This window comes from Myotis yumanensis, unplaced genomic scaffold (genome assembly GCF_028538775.1).
Source record: "Myotis yumanensis isolate MYYU_CA2020_CCGP unplaced genomic scaffold, mMyoYum1.0.hap1 SCAF_2, whole genome shotgun sequence".
Lineage (NCBI taxonomy): Eukaryota > Metazoa > Chordata > Mammalia > Chiroptera > Vespertilionidae > Myotis > Myotis yumanensis.
The window spans coordinates 76246527-76270007 of record NW_027223753.1 but is presented as its reverse complement, the minus strand read 5'-3'; the positions used below and the strand labels follow the sequence as shown (position 1 = coordinate 76270007).

The 23481-nt window shown below is 40.4% G+C and overlaps 1 protein-coding gene across 4 annotated transcripts in view; it reads left to right on the top strand.

Moving 5' to 3' along the window:
* CDKAL1 (CDK5 regulatory subunit associated protein 1 like 1) overlaps positions 1–23481 on the top strand; it is a 643254-nt gene that overhangs the window by 280646 nt on the left and 339127 nt on the right. For all 4 annotated transcript variants that reach the window (XM_070405653.1, XM_070405651.1, XM_070405652.1 and 1 more), the window contains one exon: positions 622–725. In XM_070405653.1, coding sequence (XP_070261754.1) covers positions 622–725 — 104 coding nt within the window. The remainder of the gene's footprint in view (positions 1–621; positions 726–23481) is intronic.

Here is a 23481-nt window from a genome sequence, read left to right as displayed (position 1 = left end):
TGTCAGTTAAAAGATAAATGCATATGCTTTTTCATTTCCAATTAATATGGCATATTTAGGAGATACTAAAATTTTAAAGTGTTACAATAGCCAAAGAAATGTCAGTGGTTTACAAACAGTGTGGATCTTGAATTTCTTTTGAGTAATCTTTGTAAACTTTGTTCCACATGGATATTTGCATTTGAAGGTAATATTATGTGATTTGTATAATTATTCTTAAAATTTTTTTTTTTTATTGATTTTAGACAGGGAGAGGGAGAGATAAATAGAAACATCAGTGATGAGAGAGAATCATTAATCAGCTGCCTCCTGCACACCCCACACTGGAGGTCGAGCGCACAACCCAGGAATTGAACCGTGACCTCTTGTTCATAGGTCAGTGCTCAACCACTGAGCTATGCCAGCTTGGCTGTACAATCATTTTTGAATGGTTGGAACATAATTGGAAATTTCAATGCCTGGTAGAAATAACATAAATATGAAGTATGGTAGATATTTGCTTCTTATATCTCCTCTATAAACTGCAAATGTTACTAAAATAGCACTTTGGTGTGTTTTCTTTGTGTTAAGTGTGCACTGTCTTTAAAATTCCAGCTTTACTTATTGCTGTCATTTGAACAGGTGTCTCAATGCTTGTACCTACTGCAAAACTAAACACGCCAGAGGAAACTTGGCCAGTTATCCAATTGATGAACTAGTAGACAGAGCCAAACAGTCTTTTCAAGGTAAGAGTGTCTATAATTGTGTACAAGTTTAGTCTTCTTAATAAATTATAGTAGTCTTCTAATTTGTTTTACTTTCCATACATGCTTCTTTAGCTTTCTGAAGAGTTTACAAATATTTCAGCTTATCTGATAGATTCAATCAGGTTATAATATTCACATTACTAGCCACTCTTTCATTTTTTTATGACTCTAAGGTAAGTGACATGATTTGAATTTTATCACCTATTGTAGATTCCATGGAAAAGACAAAAAATAAAAATGAAAATGAAATCCATGACCTTTTGATGTGTGTTAAGAGTTTTGTGAACTGAGTAATACACTTTTTAAGATTTCTACGCATTTCTTTGGTCATTTCTGGACCATTAGAAAATTGAACTAATAAAGGTTTCCCAGAGTCTTGAAAGGAGAAGGTAGATTTTACTATCATCCAGTAAAGATAGCCTTTCTTATTCATAGGTCTATTGGGTCAGTAAGGAGGGGTACTGGTAGGGAGCCCTGCAGAGAACGATTTGCTGTGTGAGTGGCCAGCTACTTCTGACTCAACACTTGCTGAAAAATGTGATTGTCTAGGTATCTCTCTGTACAAAATAAGACTTATCTTTTACATGAGTCACAGTTGTGTTGTTTGACACATAACTGCTTAAACTATAAACTTCCCTTTTGTCTCTGTTTATGATATGTGTAATATAACATCAGTGCTTTTACACCCAACATGAGATAATGCATGGCCTCATAATCTTGTGGGTTAATAGTTATTGGCAATGTACTTTTCTTTGAGGGAGTAACTTTGAGTGCTATTTTCAGTACTTCACACCCTGAATTCTAGCAAGTATGAGTTCCAAACACATTTCTTTATTTAGTCTATGTAAAGCTTTTATCAACATGAATTTGGAATGCTCTTAAAAATAGAGAAAAATATAACCTTGGTTGGTTTGTTAACACCTCCCAATAATTTTTTTCTATTTTTATATTCTTAGCTTAGTCCACTCTTCTATTTCCATTCAACAAGAAATGAAAGGCAACTCACTGACTCTTGCCAGTGTTCTGTTTTAGGGTGAGACTAGATACCTAATCTAAGAAAATGTCTGGGCAATTGTCTTCCGTAACACAACTACCCTAAGGATTTTTCAAAAATGGCAAAAATTTGCAAAGAAACCTAATATATTTGAAAAATGATGCCTTTTCTGGCATTCTTACATGGTGTTTTTTTTATGTATCTGTTGGTTAATGGAGATATTAAAACTATATTATATATCCATCAAACACTACAAATTGGAAGGCATACAAATTAGTTTCTTTGCGGCACTTTTTCAACATTATACATTTCTAAGTACAACTACATATAACTGAAAAATTTTCTCATTTTACTTTGAAAATTTGTTTGAAAAATATAAAACAGTTAAATCACCATGTAGGAAGTGAAAGTATTCTCTGGGCTCCCTCATATCTATCCTCACCTATAACCTATACTAATGCTTTGATATGATTGCCTCATGACTTAGTATGGACACATTTATGTATTATATCTGACTTGAGGGGAAAAAAAGGAAGGGGTGAACATAATATTTATAAAATGCTTATAGAATTACTCTGAACATATCCAACAAACTTAGCTCTCTGGTTATCTTTAGAAATGCCCTCTGAGCAGTAGAGACACAGTGTGTTAGTTCTGTCAGACTTGATTGGCAGTTAGCATTGACACATCCAAGTGATCTTGGCTAATTAAGGTGAGTGGTTCAAAGACTATATATCAGAAGTTGGGAGTGACTTAGTGGCTATTTTTAGAGAAAGTGTTAGAAAATATTTATTTAGTATTACTTTCATAATCATCATCAGTAGGTATGTATGTGCCTTTTTATTTGCAATCATAGAATGTTTGCAATGTAAGGTTTTTCTGTTGTCTTGTTATCTGTAAATTAAAGTTGAAACTGAATGCTAGTTTTTGAACTGGTGAGCTCATTTGCTTGATATGTGGTACTGTTTCTAAAATATTGAGGTCATAACTTTCTAGATAAGCTATTGTATTTAGGAAAATTTTAAGTTATCAAGTATTTGATGCTCTTTGCTTAATAGAGTTAGAATTTGAAATGGTGGTGTGCTACTTACTAGCCACATGATCTGACAAGGTACATGACCTCTCCGCGCCATGTTCTTCTTATTACTATGCTGTTTAGTGTCGTTTGAGATAATTTATGCGAAGTAATTGCCTGTGTCCTTAGACATTACTTAAACTGAAGGAATTTAAAATTAATTCAGAAAGAGAAGTCTTCATTTTGAGTGAGAATATTGGAACATCCACAGCAAACATTAATGACTAGAATCAAATGACAGATTTTCAAAAATATATTCTCTGAAAAATGTATCTATAGATAGAAATTATTTAGTTTGACAACTACCTTTCATTTTCTTAATTTTAGAAAAATAAATTCATGCAAAGAATGGCCTAATAACCCCTTTCTACTATAGTAAATAGCAGTCTGTACCTCACATTTTAAAGACATTGAGTTAGTTTATTATCTTTTGTTTTCTGCAAAGGACAGTGGGATTTTAATGGTCTTACTGAATTTCTATGTTGGAGCTTTAAAATTGTGAAGAATAATTGTGAAGGTAAACAGAAGAAATAACCCATTTTCATAGTTTTATAGTGTTTGCATATTTAGTTCCTTTCATAACTCAGGTGTTAGGAATTGTTTTTGAACCACAACCCCATAAATTCTTCATTATGTCATTATGAAATCATCTGACCTATAATGAATAAAGAAGAATAAATATTACTCTTTGAAAGATTATGCTAAATGTAAAGGTTAAGTATGCTGCCACTAAATTTTAGCACTATGTTTAAAGTCAGTGGAAATTAAATTTCCCGTCCTGAAAATTACATTTGCTTTCTTTCTGTAACTTAAAATTTTTAATGACTGTGTAGAAATATAAAGTGTTTTTTAAAAGCTCTAAACCAATTGTGGAATGGGGATTAGAACCCAGATTGCCTGCCATGATGCAGTGAGATCACAATTTCTTTATGAATAGCATATTTATGAAATATTTTATATTCATAAAATGTATTTCTTAGTAGTCTAACGAATGTGAAGAGACTGAGAGCTAACCCAAAGGCAAAGAGAGTGTTGAGAAGAGATTTGTGAAATCATTCTGAATGTAAAGTGATTTCCCAGAGCATTAAAAATAGTATACATTCAGGTGCCGAAAAGTGAGAAAGGCAACTTATTAACTTTTGAATGGATAGCATTGAAGTCACAATCATTTATATTTTGAAATAGAAATTTTTGTTTACCATTTACATATGTGTTTGTGTGTGTGTTTGATTTTCCGGCTTTTTTGCTTTTTCTCTCACTGAACCTAGTCCCCTTGACATTTTCTTTGACTGTTTTTACCTTCTTGGTGTGTTTATCATTTTTGTGGACAGTTCTGCATATGAGTTATAAGATTTACCAGGTGACTTCTGGGTATCATATCACTGTTTTAACCGACTGCTGGGAAACTTTCCCCCCTACTTCCCCACCTCTGCCGAGATTTAGGCTTTAAAAATTCCTGGGCATGGCAGTGTCTGGGGGCTGAGGTTTGACATGGTTGCATTTTCGATATCTAGAAAAACATGTCAAGCAGTGACCAGGACTTTGTTGAGGCCAGAATGAATTTACAAGCTAGTGTTTTCTAGCATATTTGTATTGATTTTTCTCTAGCAGCTAATCAATCAGTTTCAGTGGTCTAAGTGATGGAACAAACCTTTTTAAGTGTGCTGGGTGAGTGGTGTGGAAACAACACCTTTCATTGCTGTCTCTGGAATCAAAATGTAGAGATGATGGATGAGCTGTTTTCATAGCTCTCCTGTGCTTTTCTAGATCTTATTTGTGTGTTGCTACTTTTTTGTCCCTCACAAATCTGAAAAAGCCCTGCAGGATTAGTGGCGTAAGCAGGTTATAGGAAGGTAAAGAAATTAAGGTGAAATATTCAAAGCAGAGAGAAAATTTCTTGATGCGTAGTAATTTTAGTATTAATGCTGAAATTTAAAAAAATGAATTCTGTTTTATTTCAAGGCTTACAAAGATACCATCAATTGTGTATAAGATTAATTATGAAATGCAACTGGAAAACATTGCTTCCTGCTCTTTTAAATCTGAAGAAATATGAGCAATATTTGGTTTTCTGTTGTGCAAACTTCAGATTGTTGAGTTGTATGGTTTGCATCATGCCAAATTTGACTGATCATCATTAGCAAGGGTTAGTATACATTGATTTTGATCTAAAATAAAAAAGAGATCCATAATTGCATCCTATTAATTTATAAGGCAGTTATTTAAATATCTTTTATTCCTTTAACTTTTCATTTGTGCTATGTTCAAATAAAATTGAAAAATCTTATTTCTTCTAAAGGATTACTAATGTTAATTTACATGTTTTTTTTGTATATTGTCAACTTCCAAAAAAAGGATTTCAGGCAGCTTACATTAAGTGATTGTATGTAATAGTTCATCATGAAAATAAAAGCTGTATGAAATGCTGTATTGTGTTTGGAATGAGGGAAGATGATTTTACCAACTGATAAATTCTGCCTCTTCAGAGGAATAATGAAATAGTATGATTTATAGAATTTGAAATGCATGTGTAAAAGGAAGTATGTAGTTTATAATGAGAAATGTACATGTTTCTAGGCCATTAACACTAAGAATTCTTGTTACACATCCTTTTCTAAGAGACATTGAATAATGAATTAGAAATGCCTTTAGCTGCTAATATATAGAAATTCGCGATATAGTCTCTATATGGCCTCTTCTTCTGTTTTGACTTACAAAATCCAAAAATATAATATTAAAATATAAATTATAAAAGAATTTTAATGGGCAAGCTAAATAAATGCATGAATGTATATAACTTGATAGGGGACATAGTGCCTAAATAGCTGTTTCTCAGATACTCAGTTTAAATAAGCTGGGATTCATCAATTTGATTTTGGACAAAGTTGGTTAAAGCTTTCCCTGGCAAAACAGAGTATAATTTACTGCCTTTTATTTATTCAATCTCTTAGTTTCTAAGTCATTGGTGTTCAAACCTCTCTTCAAATGAAATTTGAAAAGTCAAAGCAGTACAGCCATGGTTAGAGTAGATATGGAGCCCTATTTAATGAGCTCCCCCCCTTTTATTTTATTTTTTACCCTCTGAGGCCTTTCCTTGGAACCTTTAGGATTCCATCTGAATTGGCCAGTTTAGATTAGTATTTCTGTGGTGTATTCCTTAACATTTTCTTAAAGGTCTGATAGTAAATATTTTAGGCTATGTGGAGCATAGGGTCTTTGTTGCAACTGTTCATTTCTGCCCTTGTAGCATGCAAATAGCAATAGACAATACATAATAGTTGTGGCTGTGTTCCAATAAAGATTTATTTATAACTAGAGGCCCATGCACTCACTGGTGAGGTCCCTTGGCCTGGCCTGCGCCCTCTCACAATCCAGGACCCCTCAGGGGATGTTGGAGGCCCGGTGCATGGATTTGGCCTGATCCTGGCAGGCCAGGCCTAGGCACCCCACCGGTGCATGAATCCATGCATCAGGCCTCTAGTATGCATTAAGATCTTTGGTTAATCTCTTCCTGCCCTCCCCTCTCACCCCTTCCCTCTGAGATTCATTAGTCTGTTCCATGTTTCCATGCCTGTGCGTTGAGTGTCTGCCCCCGGTGGTCAGTGTGCATGATAGCTACCAGTCGAACCGTTGAATGGTTGCTTAGGCTTTTATATATATACTAGAGGCCCGGTGCACAAAAATTTGTGCACTCGGGGGGGAAGAGTGGGGTCCCTCAGCCCGGCCTGTGCCCTCTCGCAGTCTGGGACCCCTCAGGAGATAATGACCTGCTAGCTTAGGCCTGCTCCTGCGTGGCAGAGGGCAGGCCCAATCCCTAGGTGCAGCCCCTGGTCGGGCTCTGAGCAGGGCTGATTGGGGAGTTGGGGCACCGCCCCCTGTCATGCACAGAGCAGGGCGGATTGAGAGGTTGCGATGCCACCCTCAGTCACACTCAGGGTGGGGCCGATTGGGGGGTTGGGGCACCGCCCCATGTCACACTCAAGGCAAGGTTGATGGGGAGGTTGCGGCGCCACCCTCTGTCACGCACAGAGCAGGGTCGATCAAGGGGTTGGAGCATTGCCCCCTGTCACTCACAGAGCAGGGACAATCAGAGGGTTGGGCACTGCCCCCTGTCATGCACAGAGCAGGGCCCATCAGGGGGTTGGGGAACTCCCCCTGTCATGCACAGAGCAGGTCCCACCAGGGGGTTTGGGAGCTCCCCCCTGTCACTCACAGAGCAGGGCCAATCAGGGGGTTGAGGAGCTCCCCCCGTCACTCACAGAGTAGGGCCAATAGGGGAATTAGGGCACCGCCCCCTGTCACACACAGAGCAGGGCCTATCAGGGGGTTGGGGCGCCACCACTGTCACACTCAGGGCAGGGCCAATGGGGAGGTTATGGCTCTACCCCATCACACACAGAGCAAGGCCCGTGGGGTGGGGGGGGGGGGGGTTGGGGCACTGCCCTCTATCACCCACAGAGCAGGGCCGATCAGGGGGTTGGGGCGCTGCCACTGTCACACTCAGGGCAGGGCTGATGGGGAGGTTATGGCTCTACCTTGTCACACACAGAGCAGGGCCTGTGGGGGGGGGGGGGGGGAGGTTGGGACGCCGCACCCTGTCACACACAGAGCCGCAGGGCGATCAGGGGGTTTGGGCGTTGCCCCCTGTCACGCTGATCCGGTGCCAGGAGGCCTCAAGGCTCTGCTGATCCCGGTGCTGGGAGGCATATTACCCTTTTACTATATAGGATAGAGGCCTGGGGGCCGGCTGGTTTGCCCTGAAGGGTGACCTGTATCAGGGTGGGGGTCCCCACTGGGGTGCCTGGCCAGCCTGGATGAGGGGATGATGGCTGTTTGCAGCTGGTCACACACCCTTCAGGGTGGGGGTCCCCACTGGGGTGCCTGGCCAGTCTGGGTGAGGGGCTGAGGACTGCTTTCAGGCTGGCGATTGTTGACTGAAGCTCCCAACCCCTCCTTTTTTTTCTCTTTTTTTAAATTTTATTCTGGGCCAGCTTTAACTCTGGCTCTAGCTTTGAGGCTTCTGCTGGTTTGTTTGCGTTCTATAATCGAAACAAAGTATAACTCCAGCTCTGAGATCCCGGGTTTTTGTTACAAAGGCTCAGAGGCCAGCAGCGCAGGCGGGGAATGTTGGAGTCTTCCTTCACTGCAGCAAGCAAGCCTCATGTTCGCTTCCAGCTGCCTGGCTGCCGGCCGCCATCTTGGCTGACAGTTAATTTGCATATACTCACTGATTAGCCAATGAAAAGGGTAGCGGTCATACACCAATTACCATGTTTCTCTTTTATTAGTGTAGATATATATATATATATATATATTAGAGGCCTGGTGCACGAAATTTGTGCATGGGGGGTGGCGTCTCTCAGCCCAGCCTGCACCCTCTCCAATCTGGGACCCCTCAGGGGATGTCTGACTGCCAGTTTAGGCCCAATCCCTCTCACAATCCGGGACTGCTGGCTCCTAACCACTTCTGCCTGCCAGCCTGATTGCCCCCATCTGCTCCCCTGCCAGCCCGATCGCCCACAACTGCCCTCCCCTGCTGGCCTGATTGCCTCCTAACTGCTCCCCTGCTGGCTCGATTGCCCCCAACTGCCCTCCCCTGCTGGCCCAGTTGCCCCCAACTGCCCTCCCCTGCAGGCCTGATCACCCACAACTACCCTCCCCTGCCGGCCATCTTGTGGTGATGTCGCGCGTGACACCACCTAGGTTTTTATTATATAGGATAGGAATTATGATGAAATGGTTCAATGGTCAGTTTTGAGAAAGGCTGACTTAAATAAGACTCTTTATGGCAGAACTTTCTGTTGTCTCTAATATGCTAATGTAGATCATAAATCCATAAGAGAAGGATGTAGTCTTTAGGAACTAATGTTGATCTAGAAAAGAACAGTTGGGTTATTCATTGTAGTCACTTGGCAATTTTATAAAACCAAAACCAAACAATTTCTGTGGATGGAGTGGTCAGGGTGGGGGGCTTCATTTTCTAAAATACTCTGTAGGAGATTCTAATGTATATCCAGGTTGGAAAACTAGAATTGAGAACTACTAGTTCAGACAAATTTTTGGTTGAAGCTATAAAATGAACTGGTCCTTTCAACCTTTATTGAAGGGATTGTCAGGAAGAAGCCCTGGCTGACTAGTAAAAAATGAGCCAGGCTAGGGAGGTTGGAGGGGCAACAGTGTTGTCAGTTGCTGACCTACCTGGTAGTTAATGGATGGGTTTGAAATCCAAAGGTACTTGATTAAGTTAAAAGGCTCAATGATTTTGTTATCCCCAAGTTATCACAAAAGGGTCAACTGCCATTTAGGAGTATTTAGTGTGCTGTGTGGGAATGAAAAAATGAAAATCACATGGTCCTTGTCTTCAAGGAATTCCTCCTGGTTTAGAAGGAGAGAGTAAGTAAATCACACTGATGATTATTAAGTACACAGAAGCAGGAAGCAAGTCTTCAGATAAAAATCACTGAGCCTTTTAACATAAACAAGCACCTTTGGATTTTGAAAACACCCCCTATCTGTCTAGGGTGGTGTCGGCAAACCGACAACACTATGTTGCCTCTCCACCTTCCCTAGCTCCTAGTTTCTTTTTCTAGTCAACCAGAGCTCTTCCTCGGATTCCCTCTCAATACATAGTTCTTGTTAGCTACTGCCATGTGGTTACAATGAATATTCCTGATGAAATCTTTTTGCCATTCTGAATCTTGAGGTTGGTATGTTTCTGGAGGTCTATGAAAGAAAGAAATCAAATAATGACTCTTTAACTGAAGTAACTATTGGATTATATAGTTGTTATTTTTCCATTCATTCAACAAATACTTATTAAGTCTTTATTTAAAAACAGTTCATATTTCTGCTAATAGGCACATTCTTTAGAAAAGTAGGGATAAGGTCCAGCTGGTGTGGCTCAGTGGTTGAATGTTGACCCATGAACCAGGAGGTCATGGTTCGATTCCCGGTCAGGGCACATGCCTGGGTTCTGGGCTCAATCCCCAATAGGGGGTGTGCAGGAGGCAGCCAACTAATGTTTCTCCCTCTCCTTTCCTCTCTGAAATCAATAAAAACAAATTTAAAAAAAAAGTAAGGATAAGGGTACATTATTATAATCAACCTTTGATTACTTCTTCTAAATAAGATAGGCCAGTGGGTAATGTTTGCTGATAATTGAGTAAACAGCTTGTCTTTGCTGTGGGAAACAAAGATTAAGTCCTAAGGCTGTTTTACAGAATGACATTTGCTCAAAATTCTCTGAGTTTTCATAGTTTAGAGTACATGTAATCTAAAGTACAGCAAATTTGGGGCTTCCGGGAATACCTTCTTGTATGCATCCTTAGGAAAACTAGAGTAATTAACACCCCACTGTTACTGGAGATTGCTATTCTTTCCCTCTATTTGTTCTACAAAACAACTTCCAAATATGCAAATAAGTTTAATATATATTTAGTTATTATAATAAAATAATGAGACCTGGGAAAACAGAAAATTAGGCTATAGTCACATAGGCAGTTTTGACTCTGAACTTTTTGAAAGTTTATTCTCTATAAGGAAAAACAAACAAACAAAACAGCTTGGCATTAGATTTGAAAGAAAATTTTCACATGGACTCATATAGTGAATACTGAGAGATTTAGTAAGTAGGTCTCAGCAGCATCCTTTTAGCACTCAAATTCGCGTACTGTGTTTCTCAGAGTTGTATATTTTGGCATTCCTTGTTAAAACTTGTACCCGTGCCCGGAAAAGCATAATACTCTGAAAGGATTTCTTGGGAGTACATTCTAAGTATTTGTGGCTCTCTAGTGATCCGGCCTCACTTCTTTAGCCATCGGGCACCAGAAAGGAGTCCTGTTACACAGGCTGATAATAGCCAAGGCGTTTGCTCACATACACTAGGTCATTCAGTGAAGTAACACTTCGGGGTACAGGACAAAGATACTAGAATTTGTCTTTGTATGTATTTCTCTTCCTTTAAAATTGTCTTTCTTTTTTATATATTTTGTATTGTACATAATCTATTAGTACACTAGTATAGAGTATAACTATGTGTTCAGATGTATTATTAAATTATTTTTATTACATGTGATGAAGCTTTTATTGCTTATTAATTACGTCATTCCATACATTTTTAAGTAAACAGAGTTTGAGAAAATATACTTATTCTTAATATTTTTTACAGATTCAGGAAAGTGACTTTTCAAAACATGGAGATCACTGACTTAGAGAGCAAATAGCCTGCCTGTTTTCCACTGTGAACCTAGTTCTTTCAGCCAGGCATGGACTGAGTAGGGCAGCAGAGGTCTTTGCTCTCTGTCAAGGTCCCAAGGTGCCTGTATTCTGTTTTGATTGAGTGCAAATCCATCTGCGTTTGAGATCAAATAAGCAGATAATGAAGTTTATGCCCTTTGGAGGAAAACTGAAGTACTGAGGGAGGCTTGCCATGCATCTCTGCTCAGAGGCGGAGAGATTACCCTCCCAGCACATGTTCCCCTTCCCTTCCATCTGGGTTTAGGTCACTGGAGGACTGAGCCAGAGGGCACTGGATCAGGCATCTGTGACAGTGTGTAGATGGGTTTAGTAGGTGCTCAATAAATGTGGAATGAGTAGCTAATCCTGAATTGATTATGCCTGATGAAATTCCATGTGCAACTGGGAACCTCTAATGAAAACACAGCCTGAAAAGCTATATGTCTAAAGTGGGCAGGAGATCTTGCTTCATGTCAGCTGCTCTTTAGGCACAATTGAGTACTGGGTCTTATAACACAGCCTTGATTTTATGACATCAGATATTTAGTGGTGGTGGTTTTCCAAGATTTGCAACAGAAAAATTATTACTTTTGGAAATTATTTCCTGATGTTAACAGGTACCTTTCAATTCACTAAATGGGTATATCCACTTAGAGCTATGTTTATAGTTATAAGTAAATATATATGTATTTGCTTTGATATTTTTTTACAAAACAGAATTCTACAAATGGTTTTTTTGTGACAAGGGGACAAAAGTTAACCAAGGGTTTGCTTTCAGAGTTTGAACTGAGGCTGGTCTGTCTCTGGGATTATTTTGGTGAAGTTTAAAGGCTGCATGTTAGTTTTGGAAGGTTGTGTAATGGAATTTTAATAGTCCTGGAAAGATGTAAAAGTGATACCGCTACCTGGTGGTTTGTAAACCTGACCTTTGTGAGATGTTTTCTGGGCAAAAGTACTACTTTATGATGCCAGCAGCTTTTATTGATTCTGCAGAGTCTGCAGTTTTCTAACACTGGCTGTCAATTCATTCCAGCTGAAAAATTATTAAATTTCTTCTCTTGGTTGTGTGGATATTAAATTGCAGTAAACACTTGCACAATGTCAGGTACGGTGAGCACAATTTTCTGCATGAAAAAAAATGTTTGTTAGTGAGACCTTGGCTGTTCTGCAGAGGTTATAAATTTTTTTATTTCTTTTTATTTGGTGCTCTCAGTATATATATATATATATATATATATATATATATATATATATATATTTATATTTCTCTTGGTGAGTTCCAGCACGTTTCTTGTTATTTGTAATATAAGAAAGAAAATTTTGATTTAGATTGCTGACTTTAAAAAATATGCCCTTTAGTTAATCATTTCTGGTACTGTCAACAATAGAAGGGTGAGAACCTGGGGGTGAGGGATTAACCAGTGAAAATGTAATTGGAGAATAATGAGAAAGATCTGATGAAGTAATGAATTGAATGAATAAGGGAAGGAATGAATAATTAGATGACCATCCACTCCACATAGATTTGTTTGGTTTGTTGAATTTTAGTTAAGGAAGGTGAACAATGGTGAGGTGGTAATCATTTATTGGATGTGAGTCTTAAATTTTACTTTTTCTATGAATAATCTCTAGACCTCTGGGGTGTATGTTCAAAATACAGACATCTGGCCAAATTCCCAATTCAGTAGTTCTGCCATAGGCCCAGGAATTTGTATGTTCAAATGAATCACTGCAAATAACAACTCAGATGCAGGTATGTGAGGACCATTCTAGAAACTTTTGTCTAGACAACTTTCTTGGATTAAATACACTAAGTCATTTGATCAAAATAGTCAGTGGAAGTGGAGAAGAAATGTACTATTTATGTGAGGAAATAAAGTAAAAACTTGGGCTTGTTTTTTCACGTAATAGATGACGTGAGGCCTTTCATTAGGTTACGTTGGGGTGCTTCAGGTACAGTTTCCTAGGCTCCACCTCAAGGTATTCTGATTCTGTGAGGTAGGCTGAAAACTGGCAATGTTGTGTATTTTTTTAAAGCAACCTTGTTCTTTCTTTCTTTGTTTTTTACCCAAGGATTTTTTTCCATTGATTTTTAGAGAGTGGAAAGGAGGGAGGAGATAGAGAGATAGAGAGATAGAAACATCTATGAGAGAAAGACATGTCGATTGCTTGCCTCCTGCATGCACCCCGACAGGGTAGGGGATGAAACCTGCAACCCAGGTATATGCCCTTGACCCTTGACCGGGAATAAATCCCAAAACCCTTCTGTGTGCATGTGTGGGCCGACACTCTAACCACTGAGCATACCAGCCAGGGCAGCAGTCTAGTTCTTTTTGATCTGTACATTTATATAGATTTTCTCCCTTTTCAGTATCACTTTTATTTTGTGCAGTTTGAGTTGGGCCTTTCAATGAAGAAAGAGTGTCACACTGTTACTTAACTAAGATATGGGAAAAAGATACATCACTACTTGAAACATTTGATAAACTAAAACTGATTTGTTCCTAAGTTTGAATTGATCAATTTTGTTTGATCATACAATAGCCTGATATTCTGAGAATTTACTTTTAACATAATAAATTATACCATGAAGACTTCTTCATGAGAAATCTGGAAGCCACCTGGTTTTCCCTCTTTTGTTTCCTTCCTAGCCCTGTAGTTTCAGTTACAACTTTATGAGTAAATCAAAGAATTGCATCCTAGGAGGACACTTTTGCTATTATCTTTAGCCCTTCATTTCCAGATGAGGATCATGAAACCTAAAGAGGATAAGTGACACCACTAAGCTCCTGTCCACCACCCAAAAATCTCTTACCACTGCTGGGAAAGACAGCTCAGGGCATATTGCGGGGAGGGGCGGGGGGAGGACATGTGAGTAGAAAGAAAAGTTGTGGGCTGGAAGACTAAGTGGTGGCCTCTCAGAAGAGGAGAGGCTTCAGTCCAGGAAGGGTGGTTTGCATTTGTAGGAAAATACAATTCCACTTTGGATCCAAGTCCATGAGGCCCCACGGGACTGCTGCACTCTCCATGCCACTCTCACCTGCTCACTCTGTCCCCAACCTCTTATCACCAAGCTATTCTTCCGTAGTGCTTTGAACGCAGCACCTGCTCTTCCCCTTTTTTTCTGAAAGTTTTCACCTGTCTCTTTCATATTAAAGTACCAGCTTAAATATCACCTCACAGGGGCCCTTCTCTGACCAAACTTTTAAGGGAGTCTCTTCCCTTTTATTCTCTACCATATCACACTGTTTATTTCCTCCAAAGCACTTATAGTAATCTTTACTTTAGAGCTACTTGTTTCTTCATTTCTTTAAAAATTTTAAAAAAAATTTCAATTAGTTTACATTCAATATTATTTTGTATTAGGTTAAGGTGTACAGCATAGTGGTTAGACAATCATATACTTTACTAAGTGTTCTCTGTGATCTTTGCAGTACCCAACTGGCATCATACACAGTTATTACAATATTACTGGCTATATTCCCTATGCTGTTGCTGTACTTGACATCCCCATGACTATTTTGTAACTACCAATCTGTACTTCTCAATCCCTTCACCTTTGTCTTTATTCCTCTTTATTCTGAGAAGTTAGTGAGAATGCCTGTTTAATTCATCACTGGAGTTTAGAGTTTGGCACAGCACAGGGCATATAGTGGGCCCATAATAAATATTTGTTGAAAAAAATACATGAATAAAAATTAGAGCTTATAAATTAACTAGAGGCCCGGTGCATGAAATTCATGCACCTGAGGATGGGGTTCCCTCAGCCAAGCCTGCCCCTCAGTCTGGGAGCCCTCAGTGGATGTCCTACTGATGGCCACAGTCTGGCAGCAGAGGCTTGGAGCAGGCGTCTCGTGTGTGTGTGTGTGTGTGTGTGTGTGTGTGTGTGTGTGTATGTGTGTGTGTGTATGTGTCTGCTGGGGCCTGCCCCCAGCCGCGCCACATAGGCTCCGAGCAGTTGCCTTGTGTTTGTCCCCACTGGTGGTCTGCTCCCAGCCACATTGGAGGCCCAGAGTAGGCGCTGTGTGTGTGTGTGTGTGTGTGTGTGTGTGTGTGTGTGTCTGCTGGGGGCCTGCCCCCAGCCACACCCTGGAGGCTTGGAGCAGGCGCCCCTCTCTGTTGATCTCTCAGGCTCCTGGCCTCCACTGCATGTTGTACTCTCCCTTGAGCTGTGGCCAGGGTGGGGCACCCTTTCCTGCTGTGGGGTCACTGGGGCGACCCAGGGACAGGCGCACAGGGGGGCTGGCTGCAGGCCACCCTTTCCTGCTCTGGGATTGCAGCGGTGATCCCACCAGCAGGAGCACACGGGGGCTGGCTGCAAGCCGCTCTTTCCTGCTCTGGTATCGCAGCGGTGACCCACTGGCAGGCGCACATGGGGGCTGGCTGCAGGCGGCCCTTTCCTGCTCCATGATTGCCGCGGCGATCCCACGGGCAGGCTCACATGGGGGCTGGCTAGAGACCGCCCTTTCCTGCTCTGGGATCGCTGCGGTGACCCAGGGGCAGGCGCACACGGGGGCTGGCTGCAGGCCACCCTTTCCTGCTCTGGGATTGCCGTGGCGATCCCACGGGCAGGCGCACATAGAGGCTGCCCTTTCCTGCTCCGTGATCGCTGCGGCAATCCCACGGACAGGCGCACATGGGGGCTGGCTAGAGGCCGCCCTTTCCTGCTGTGGGATCTCCGGTTGCTGATCCTCTTTCTTGGCAGTTAATTTGCATATCGCCCTGATTAGCCAATGGGAAGCGTAGCGGAGGTACGGTTAATTACCCTTTTTGTCTTTTATTAGATAGGATAGAATTCTATGAAATTTAGATTTGTTTAAAAACATTCTTCATAATGAGGTCTGCTGTTTTAGAGCAAAGCATAAACAACATAAGCTACAGAAATGCCTTTCTACATTTTCATCTTATTAGGAAAAACATATTTGCTTTTCTTAAACACCTTCTCCAGTGGGTGTGAAGTGACAGACTTCAGTACTGGGAATAGGGATAGTAGCAATGTTTCAGGAGCCATGCTTGATACTGCGTGTGTGTGTGTGTGTGTGTGTGTGTATGCACGCGCACGTGCTCAAGCATGCACACATGTGCATACCTGTGTTACCTGATAAGTAGGATTCTCAGGGCCCAAGAAATATGGTGAACCTAAAATCCAAACCCAGAAGAAAAGCCCAGAGAGTCATCAAAACAGAGATCTGAGGCAGAATTCAAAGCTAGAGCATTAAACCAGAAAAATGGGGAGAAAATAACCCTAACCACATGGAGAATAAATGGGAGAAAATCCCAGCTAGTTAGTTAGAATGGGGCCATGTTGCTTATCACTTGAAAAGTGTTGGACTTGACTCAGGGTTTAAAGTCTATTTGTGCAATGGACAAGTCTACTTTTGGCATTAAATATATTTGAACTATTTAAGCTTAGTTGACTGCTTATAAATTTTATAAACATTTAAAAATAATCTAAGATTTAACAGATTTGGAGAATCAACATTTCCAGTTTTCTTCTCTTATAATAGCATGTGGATTGCCGAGACCGTTTGGCTCAGTGGATAGAGCGTCGGCCTGCGGACTGAAAGGTCCCAGGTTCGATTCCGGTCAAGGGCATGTACCTGGGTTGTGGGCACATCCCCAGTAGGAGATGTGCAGGAGGCAGCTGATCGATGTTTCTCTCTCATCGATGTTTCTAACTCTCTATCTCTCTCCCTTTCTCTCTGTAAAAAATCAATAAAATATATTTAAAAAAAATAGCATGTGGATAAACTATTGAAAAATCCTTGTGGTCTATTACGTGGTGGCCTCTATTGAATCATGTCTCCCAGTATTCATGCTCTGTGCATACCCCTGCCACATTGACTGTCAGGTTGACCACTTGTCTTGCTTTGACCAGTGGGACATTATAAAACATGATGTAAGCAGAGGTTTGATAAGCCCTTGCACAGTGGGGCTTATTCACATGGGGTGTTAGTTGGAGTCCTGAGCCACCATGTAAGGAGGTCTGGCAGTATCATATGGACAAAGAGAGGTGCATAGACAGCCCACAGATATTCCAGCTGCCCAGCTGAGATGTGAAGAAGTCATAGTGAATTTTCCAGCTGCTACATTGATCAGAACTATCTCGATTGAATAATTGTGAACAATACTCAATCATTGTTTTAAGCCTTTAATTTTTGTGTATTGTGCAGCAACAAGAATATTAGATATTTTAAAAAATGTATTTTAATATTAAAATGTCACAATGCCTTTATTATATTTACAGATTATAATAAAGATTAACCAAATATAGTCAGGATTGTTTTTCATTAAACTAAATCTGGTGGAAGTAATAGGATTATGGTTTAAACAATTGCTGGCATTTCACCAGGAACTATTAAGGGTACTTTATTGTCTATAATCCAGTCAGTAAGCAATTATATCACTGGGTGTTAAGAGCAGTCATTCAGATAAAATCTAAAATGCTATGGCATTTTGGTTAAGAGCAGAATGGGTCCAATTCTGCTTCCATAGTTCATTAGCTCTGTGGCTTTACGAAAGCTGTTTATTCTCTCTCAGCCTCAACTTTCCCATCTGGAAAATGGGGATAAAGCATACTTATCAGATAAATAGCATGAATATTAAACAAAATAACTTAATGCTAAGTCTGTGATACTTTGAGAATACTTAATAAATGGTTGCTTATTGTTGATATTAAGAATAATAATAAGAGGGCAAGAAGGAGGAGGAGGAACAGGAGAAAATAAGTTACTACCTAAGAAAATGCTGTTGCCATTTTAATTAACTTATTTTTCTTTCCAACGCTTCTATGCATTTGTGTGCACATCCACATGCTTTCACATGCCTGTGCCTGGGCTGCTGCAAAGAAACACTGGACTATAAATGTGCTTCTCACACTTAAAGTGCATGTGGATAACCTGGGGATTTGTTAACATTTTGTTTCCTAGGTCTTGGGTGGGGCCTGTGAATCTGTATTCTGAGCCGCAGGTCATGCTGATACTGAGTGGAAAGGGCCTGGAGGTGGCATGATACTCATGACCCTTCATATTTTGGCTTAAATCTCTTTTTCAGCCCTCATCTCTCACCATTCTGCGCCACATTTGTTCTCCAGTGACAGCATTTTTTCTTCTTACAACTGTGATAGTGCTTGCCAGGTTTAAGGTGATTTGTTTAAATGTTCATATCCTTGACTTTACCTCCTCTAATAAGGACTGCTTGGGTCTTACTTATTGTGATATCACAATTAATGTTCAAGTAAGTGTGCTTTACATGCATGCATGCCCTTATTATCCTCAAAACCAAAAATCGGAAACTTTCTCTTTACCAACTGCAAGTAGTGAATGTTCTCAGAATGAACCTTCTAAATTTCTGGCTGTGGATCCTGGAGTTCGAAGGAATAGTCAGCCAGTACCCTTGATTGGTAATGAGAGAAAACAGATTGTTCACAGGTGTGAAGTAATTTAGGCGAGGATAATGTGGATTGGGCACAGCAAAAAACTATTTTTTTGTGAATATTGATGTACACCATTATATATATACACACACTCACACACACACACACACACATATACACACACACAATGACAAACTAGATAATATTTGAAACAAAATAAATGCTTTACTTAGGAAATGTTGAAGAAAATGTATGTGAATTTATTTCTGTTTTTGCATCTGTACTTGTTCATTCTGGCTACATGCATGCTTTATTTTTTGACTTGAAATAATTTTATATACAACTAGAGGCCCAGTGCACAAAAATTTGTGCACTTGGGGCTGGGGGGGGGGGTCCCCCAACCCGGCCTGTGCCCTCTCGAAGTCTGGGACCCCTCGGGAGATAACGACCTGCTGGCTTAGGCCTGCTCCTGGGTGGCAGAGGGCAGGCCCAATCCCTAGGTGCAGCCCCTGGTCAGGCTCAGAGCAGGGCCGATTGGGGAGTTGGGGCACCGCCCCATCATGCACAGAGCAGGGCGGATCGGGAGGTTGCAATGCCACCCTCAGTCACGCTCAGGGTAGGGCCTATTGGGGGGTTGGGGCACCGCCCCCTGTCACACTCAAGGTAGGGTCGATGGGGAGGTTGCGGCGCCACCCCCTGCCACGCACAGAGCAGGGCCGATCAGGGGGTTGGGGAGCTCCCCCTTGTCACTCACAGAGCAGGGCCCATCAGGGGTGTTGGGGCTCCATACCCTGTCACGCACAGAGCAGGGCCCATCAGGGGGTTGGGGTGCTGTCCCCTGTCACACACAGAGCAAGGCCTGTGGAGGGGGGTTGGGCGCCACCCTCTATCACCCACAGAGCAGGGTCAATCAGGTGGTTGGGGCGCCGCCACTGTCACGCTCGGGGCAGGGCCGATGGAGAGGTTATGGCTCTACCCTGTCACACACAGAGCAGGGTCCGTGGGGGGTGGGGGGGGTTCGGGCGCCGCACCCTGTCACACACAGAGCAGGGCGGATCAGGGGGTTGGTGCGCTGCACCCTGTCAAACACAGAGCTGCAGGGCATTCAGGGGATTGGGGAGCTCCCCCCTCTCAGGCACAGAGCAGGGCTGATCAGGGGGTTGGGGCACCTTCCCCTGTCATGAACAGAGCAGGACAGATAGGGAGGGTTTGGCCCCGCCCCCTGTAACACACAGAGCCACAGGGCGATCAGGGGTTTTGGGCGCTGCCCCCTGTCACGCTGATCCCTGTGCCGGGAGACATATTACCCTTTTACTATATAGAATAGAGGCCTAGTGCATGGGTAAGGGCTGGCTGGTTTGCCCTGAAGGGTGTCCTGGATCAGGGTGGGAGTCCCCACTGGGGTGCCTGGCCAGTCTGGGTGAGGGGCTGAGGGCTGTTTTCCGGAAGCGAGTGACTGAAGCTTCCAACCGCTCCTTGTTTTCTTTTTTCTTTTTTTTTTTCTTTTATTCTGGGCCAGCTTTAGCTCTGAGGCCTCGCCGCTGAAAACATCGATACAATGTTGCTAAAGCCCGGCTGAATGAAAGCCGGTTTCTGGGCTTTTGTTTAGCTTCTTATTTGCAACATAGTACATAGTTGCTTAGAGTTGCAACTGAGAGGCCGGAAAGTGAGGCGGGGAACGTTGGAGTCCGCAGCAAGCAAGCCTCATGTTCGCTTCCAGCTGCCTGGCTGCCGGCCGCCATCTTGGCTGACAGTTAATTTGCATATACTCACTGATTAGCCAATGAAAAGGGTAGCGGTCGTATGCTAATTACCATGTTTCTCTTTTATTAGTGTAGATGATCTGACCTTCATTTAAAGTAGTACCCACTTGAAGATGTAATTCACTATGTAATTAGTTTTAGTAACGAAAGGGGGATAGGAGAAACTTGGCACTATGTTAAGTAGAGAATAAATGGAATAAAGATTGAAAAAATAATTTCTCTAACTGCATTAGCCCCAGCATTTGAATGTTCTCAGCAATATTATCTTTGCAGCTAGATTCCCAAGCAGTAAGTGCTTTATATAAGTTTGTAAATATTGCAATCATATAAAAATATACATCTCCCTGTGAATTTTGAAAATCTTTAATGTTTTTGCCCAGATTGATTAACATTTTGCATTTTTATTGTATATTTCTTAAAATGATGACTTTTAAAATAGTTTACTTTGAGTAAATAGAGGAGAATGGTTGAATTTTTCCCTAGTACATTAGCCAAGGTTAGTATGTAATTTAATCTTATTATTATTACTATTATTTGTTTATTTAACAAACATCTTTCAAGTACCTATAAAGTGGAGGATTTGTGAGAATGAAATGCTGTTTACATTTTATATTTTCTGTAGTGACTGCTGGAACATTAAAAGAAACAATTTGTAATTTATAATTCTTACTTCAGAGCAAGTTATGAAACAAATATATATTTTTCTTCACTATAATATAGTATTTACTAAAACATAAGGTGCTGCTTAAAGATAGCTGGCATGTTTAGAATAATTTAAATAAAAGGAAAAGTAAATGGAGACTTGAATCAATGTATATTAGGTAAGATATTTCTCAAATTGGGAATCAGCTAATTCTTGACATCTAATCACATAATTATATAATCAGTCACCATATTGCCGATTATTCTTAAACATGGACTCCAAGAAGCAGAATTGCTATCCCTGAGTAAATAAAAATGTGTTTTATATGCTGCAGAGTATTTATTATATTCTGCCACCAAAAAAACATAAAATAGAACCTTTACATGCTACTGATCATATCCCTTATTTTATTTTTATTCTTATTTGTGAGTGATTTTTTAAATGAATACAGGGGTGATTATAAATATGATTGAGACAATATGCTATTTTATGAGCCCTTAAATATTAATAACATTATCTAAGAAGTGAGAATGTGCTTTCACCTCTAGCTTCTCATTTCATCTTCACAGTCACTGAATGAATTATAGCTGCTGGTGTTTGTTCCTGTTGTACTGAAGCACAGAGAGGTTGCACTGCAGATCTGAGGAGGAGTGTTGGAATAGAGATTTCCTGGCTGATGGGCCGGTGCACTTTGCACTGTAGCATGCTGCCCCTCAGGGCGAGTGCTGTGCTCAAATACCTGATATTGCAAATGCATTGGCTGCTATAGTGCAATTTAGTTTATAATGGTAGCAATTTATTTCATCAGTTGGGACATTTTGAGAGAAGCCCTGAGTAGAATTGCAAGCGTAATGCTCTTGAATGGTGGCACCACACATTTCACAGGTTTTCAGTTTCATTGGTCGTTGTTCAAAAGACTAGATATTTATTAAAAGCAACAGAATGCTAAAAATCAGATCCAAGCAATAAGTTTAGGGTCTAGGAACCTTATTGTACTAAGAGAACGTGTTTTAATATGTGTATTATTAAACTAGAATACATTTAAGTATATTCATTAAATAGTTCCTAAAGACACATTTAAAACTAACTGATAATATATAAAAATACCTATTCTCTTCAAGTGTGGAAATATAAAGTGTTTAAAATAAAATTGTATTTCATATTTTAGAAATGTACATGAAATGGAGATAGTAATGATGTCAGTGACGCAGAAAGGTGACTTCTGTGATGTGTATCTATCAACCAGAGGCTTGGGATCCATGAAGAAATGTCAGATTTCTACTAGCGTGCCAACCAGAGTAGCTTAATCACCTAAAACCTGTGTTCTCATGCCACAGACTTGTATTCAAAGGACTGAATTTAAATCTGAAATGCATTTGAAAACCAGTTCCTATAAAAAATGCACTTATAGCTTGAACACTGGAGATGCCAAGCTAATCCAGTTCATCTGTAGTTGCCAGTTGCGCCTGTTTTTAATATCAGGCCCTTGCATTTGTGTCACGCACTTGTTTTGCTTTACTTTCTGAGAACCAGTGCTCCCAAGAAAGAAAAAATAAACCCACTTTTGTTCCTAGTTTATTTGCTAACCAGGTCAGACACCCTTGATTAGCTCTTGGTTGGAGGACAATTTGAACCTTGACAGATTGAACCCAAACAGCAGGGTTTCTCTAGACTGGCCAACAGATAGAAAAAGTAAAAGAAAAGCTAATTCCAGTTCACCAGCCGTACAACAGGGCTGAATAAATGTTCAACTGTTAATGAATAGCTATTTCAAATATTTACAAAAGGCCAAGAAAAAAGAAAAGATTAGCATCTTAGGCAGCTGTTCTAAGGGAAACCTATTAAAATAAACATGATAAATGATGCTCGAGAGCTAATATATCTGTCAAATACCAAATACACTCAAGGAAAAAACAGTTTCAGAAAAAACTCTTTGGGGCATGGCTATCTTGCTTTGTGGTTTTCACCAGAATTTTGTTCTTATTCTTTTAAAAGTTTATATTTTCTAACTCTTCTAATATTCATACGGATATTGTTTTATAGATTGCAAAGGCATGGGTAAGTGAATGTGTTTTGCTGAGGTGTGCCTATTGTGATTAAATTGGTTAGATACTTTTAAAGTTCACCTACATACATTTGAATGAAGACACGCTGTTAATTGTTATTTTATTGGCTTGCAGATGATATAATGGTTTGACTATGACAGTAATAACATTTTAGTATCATGGCAATTGTGTTAGGAAATGCTGCATAAAAAAGGAAGTTATTACTGAAGCAGTGATGTGTTGGTTCCTGGCACTGGTTACAAGTACAGTTATTATTGCCTACAAGTGCTTGACACTGTTTCTACAAATCCATCCTGATTTCTCCATGTAAATAAAATACCCTATTTTTGCACTTAGCTAAAATGAAAGCAAACTGTACTTGCCATGTATTAATGACATATCGTAGACCTTTGATCTTCAAAACTTGCCATTTGTATTTTTAATTATTTCTTGATACCACAAATGTGTGGAAAGAAGCAATTTGATTTTCTGAGGCTTGAATTTGTGGTAGAACAGGGTATTCTGAGGCTCAAGTCATTTATCTGATGAGCCAGTTTAGTCATGAGCTCAGCATTTATATCTTAGTGTCATATAGAGTAAGTCTC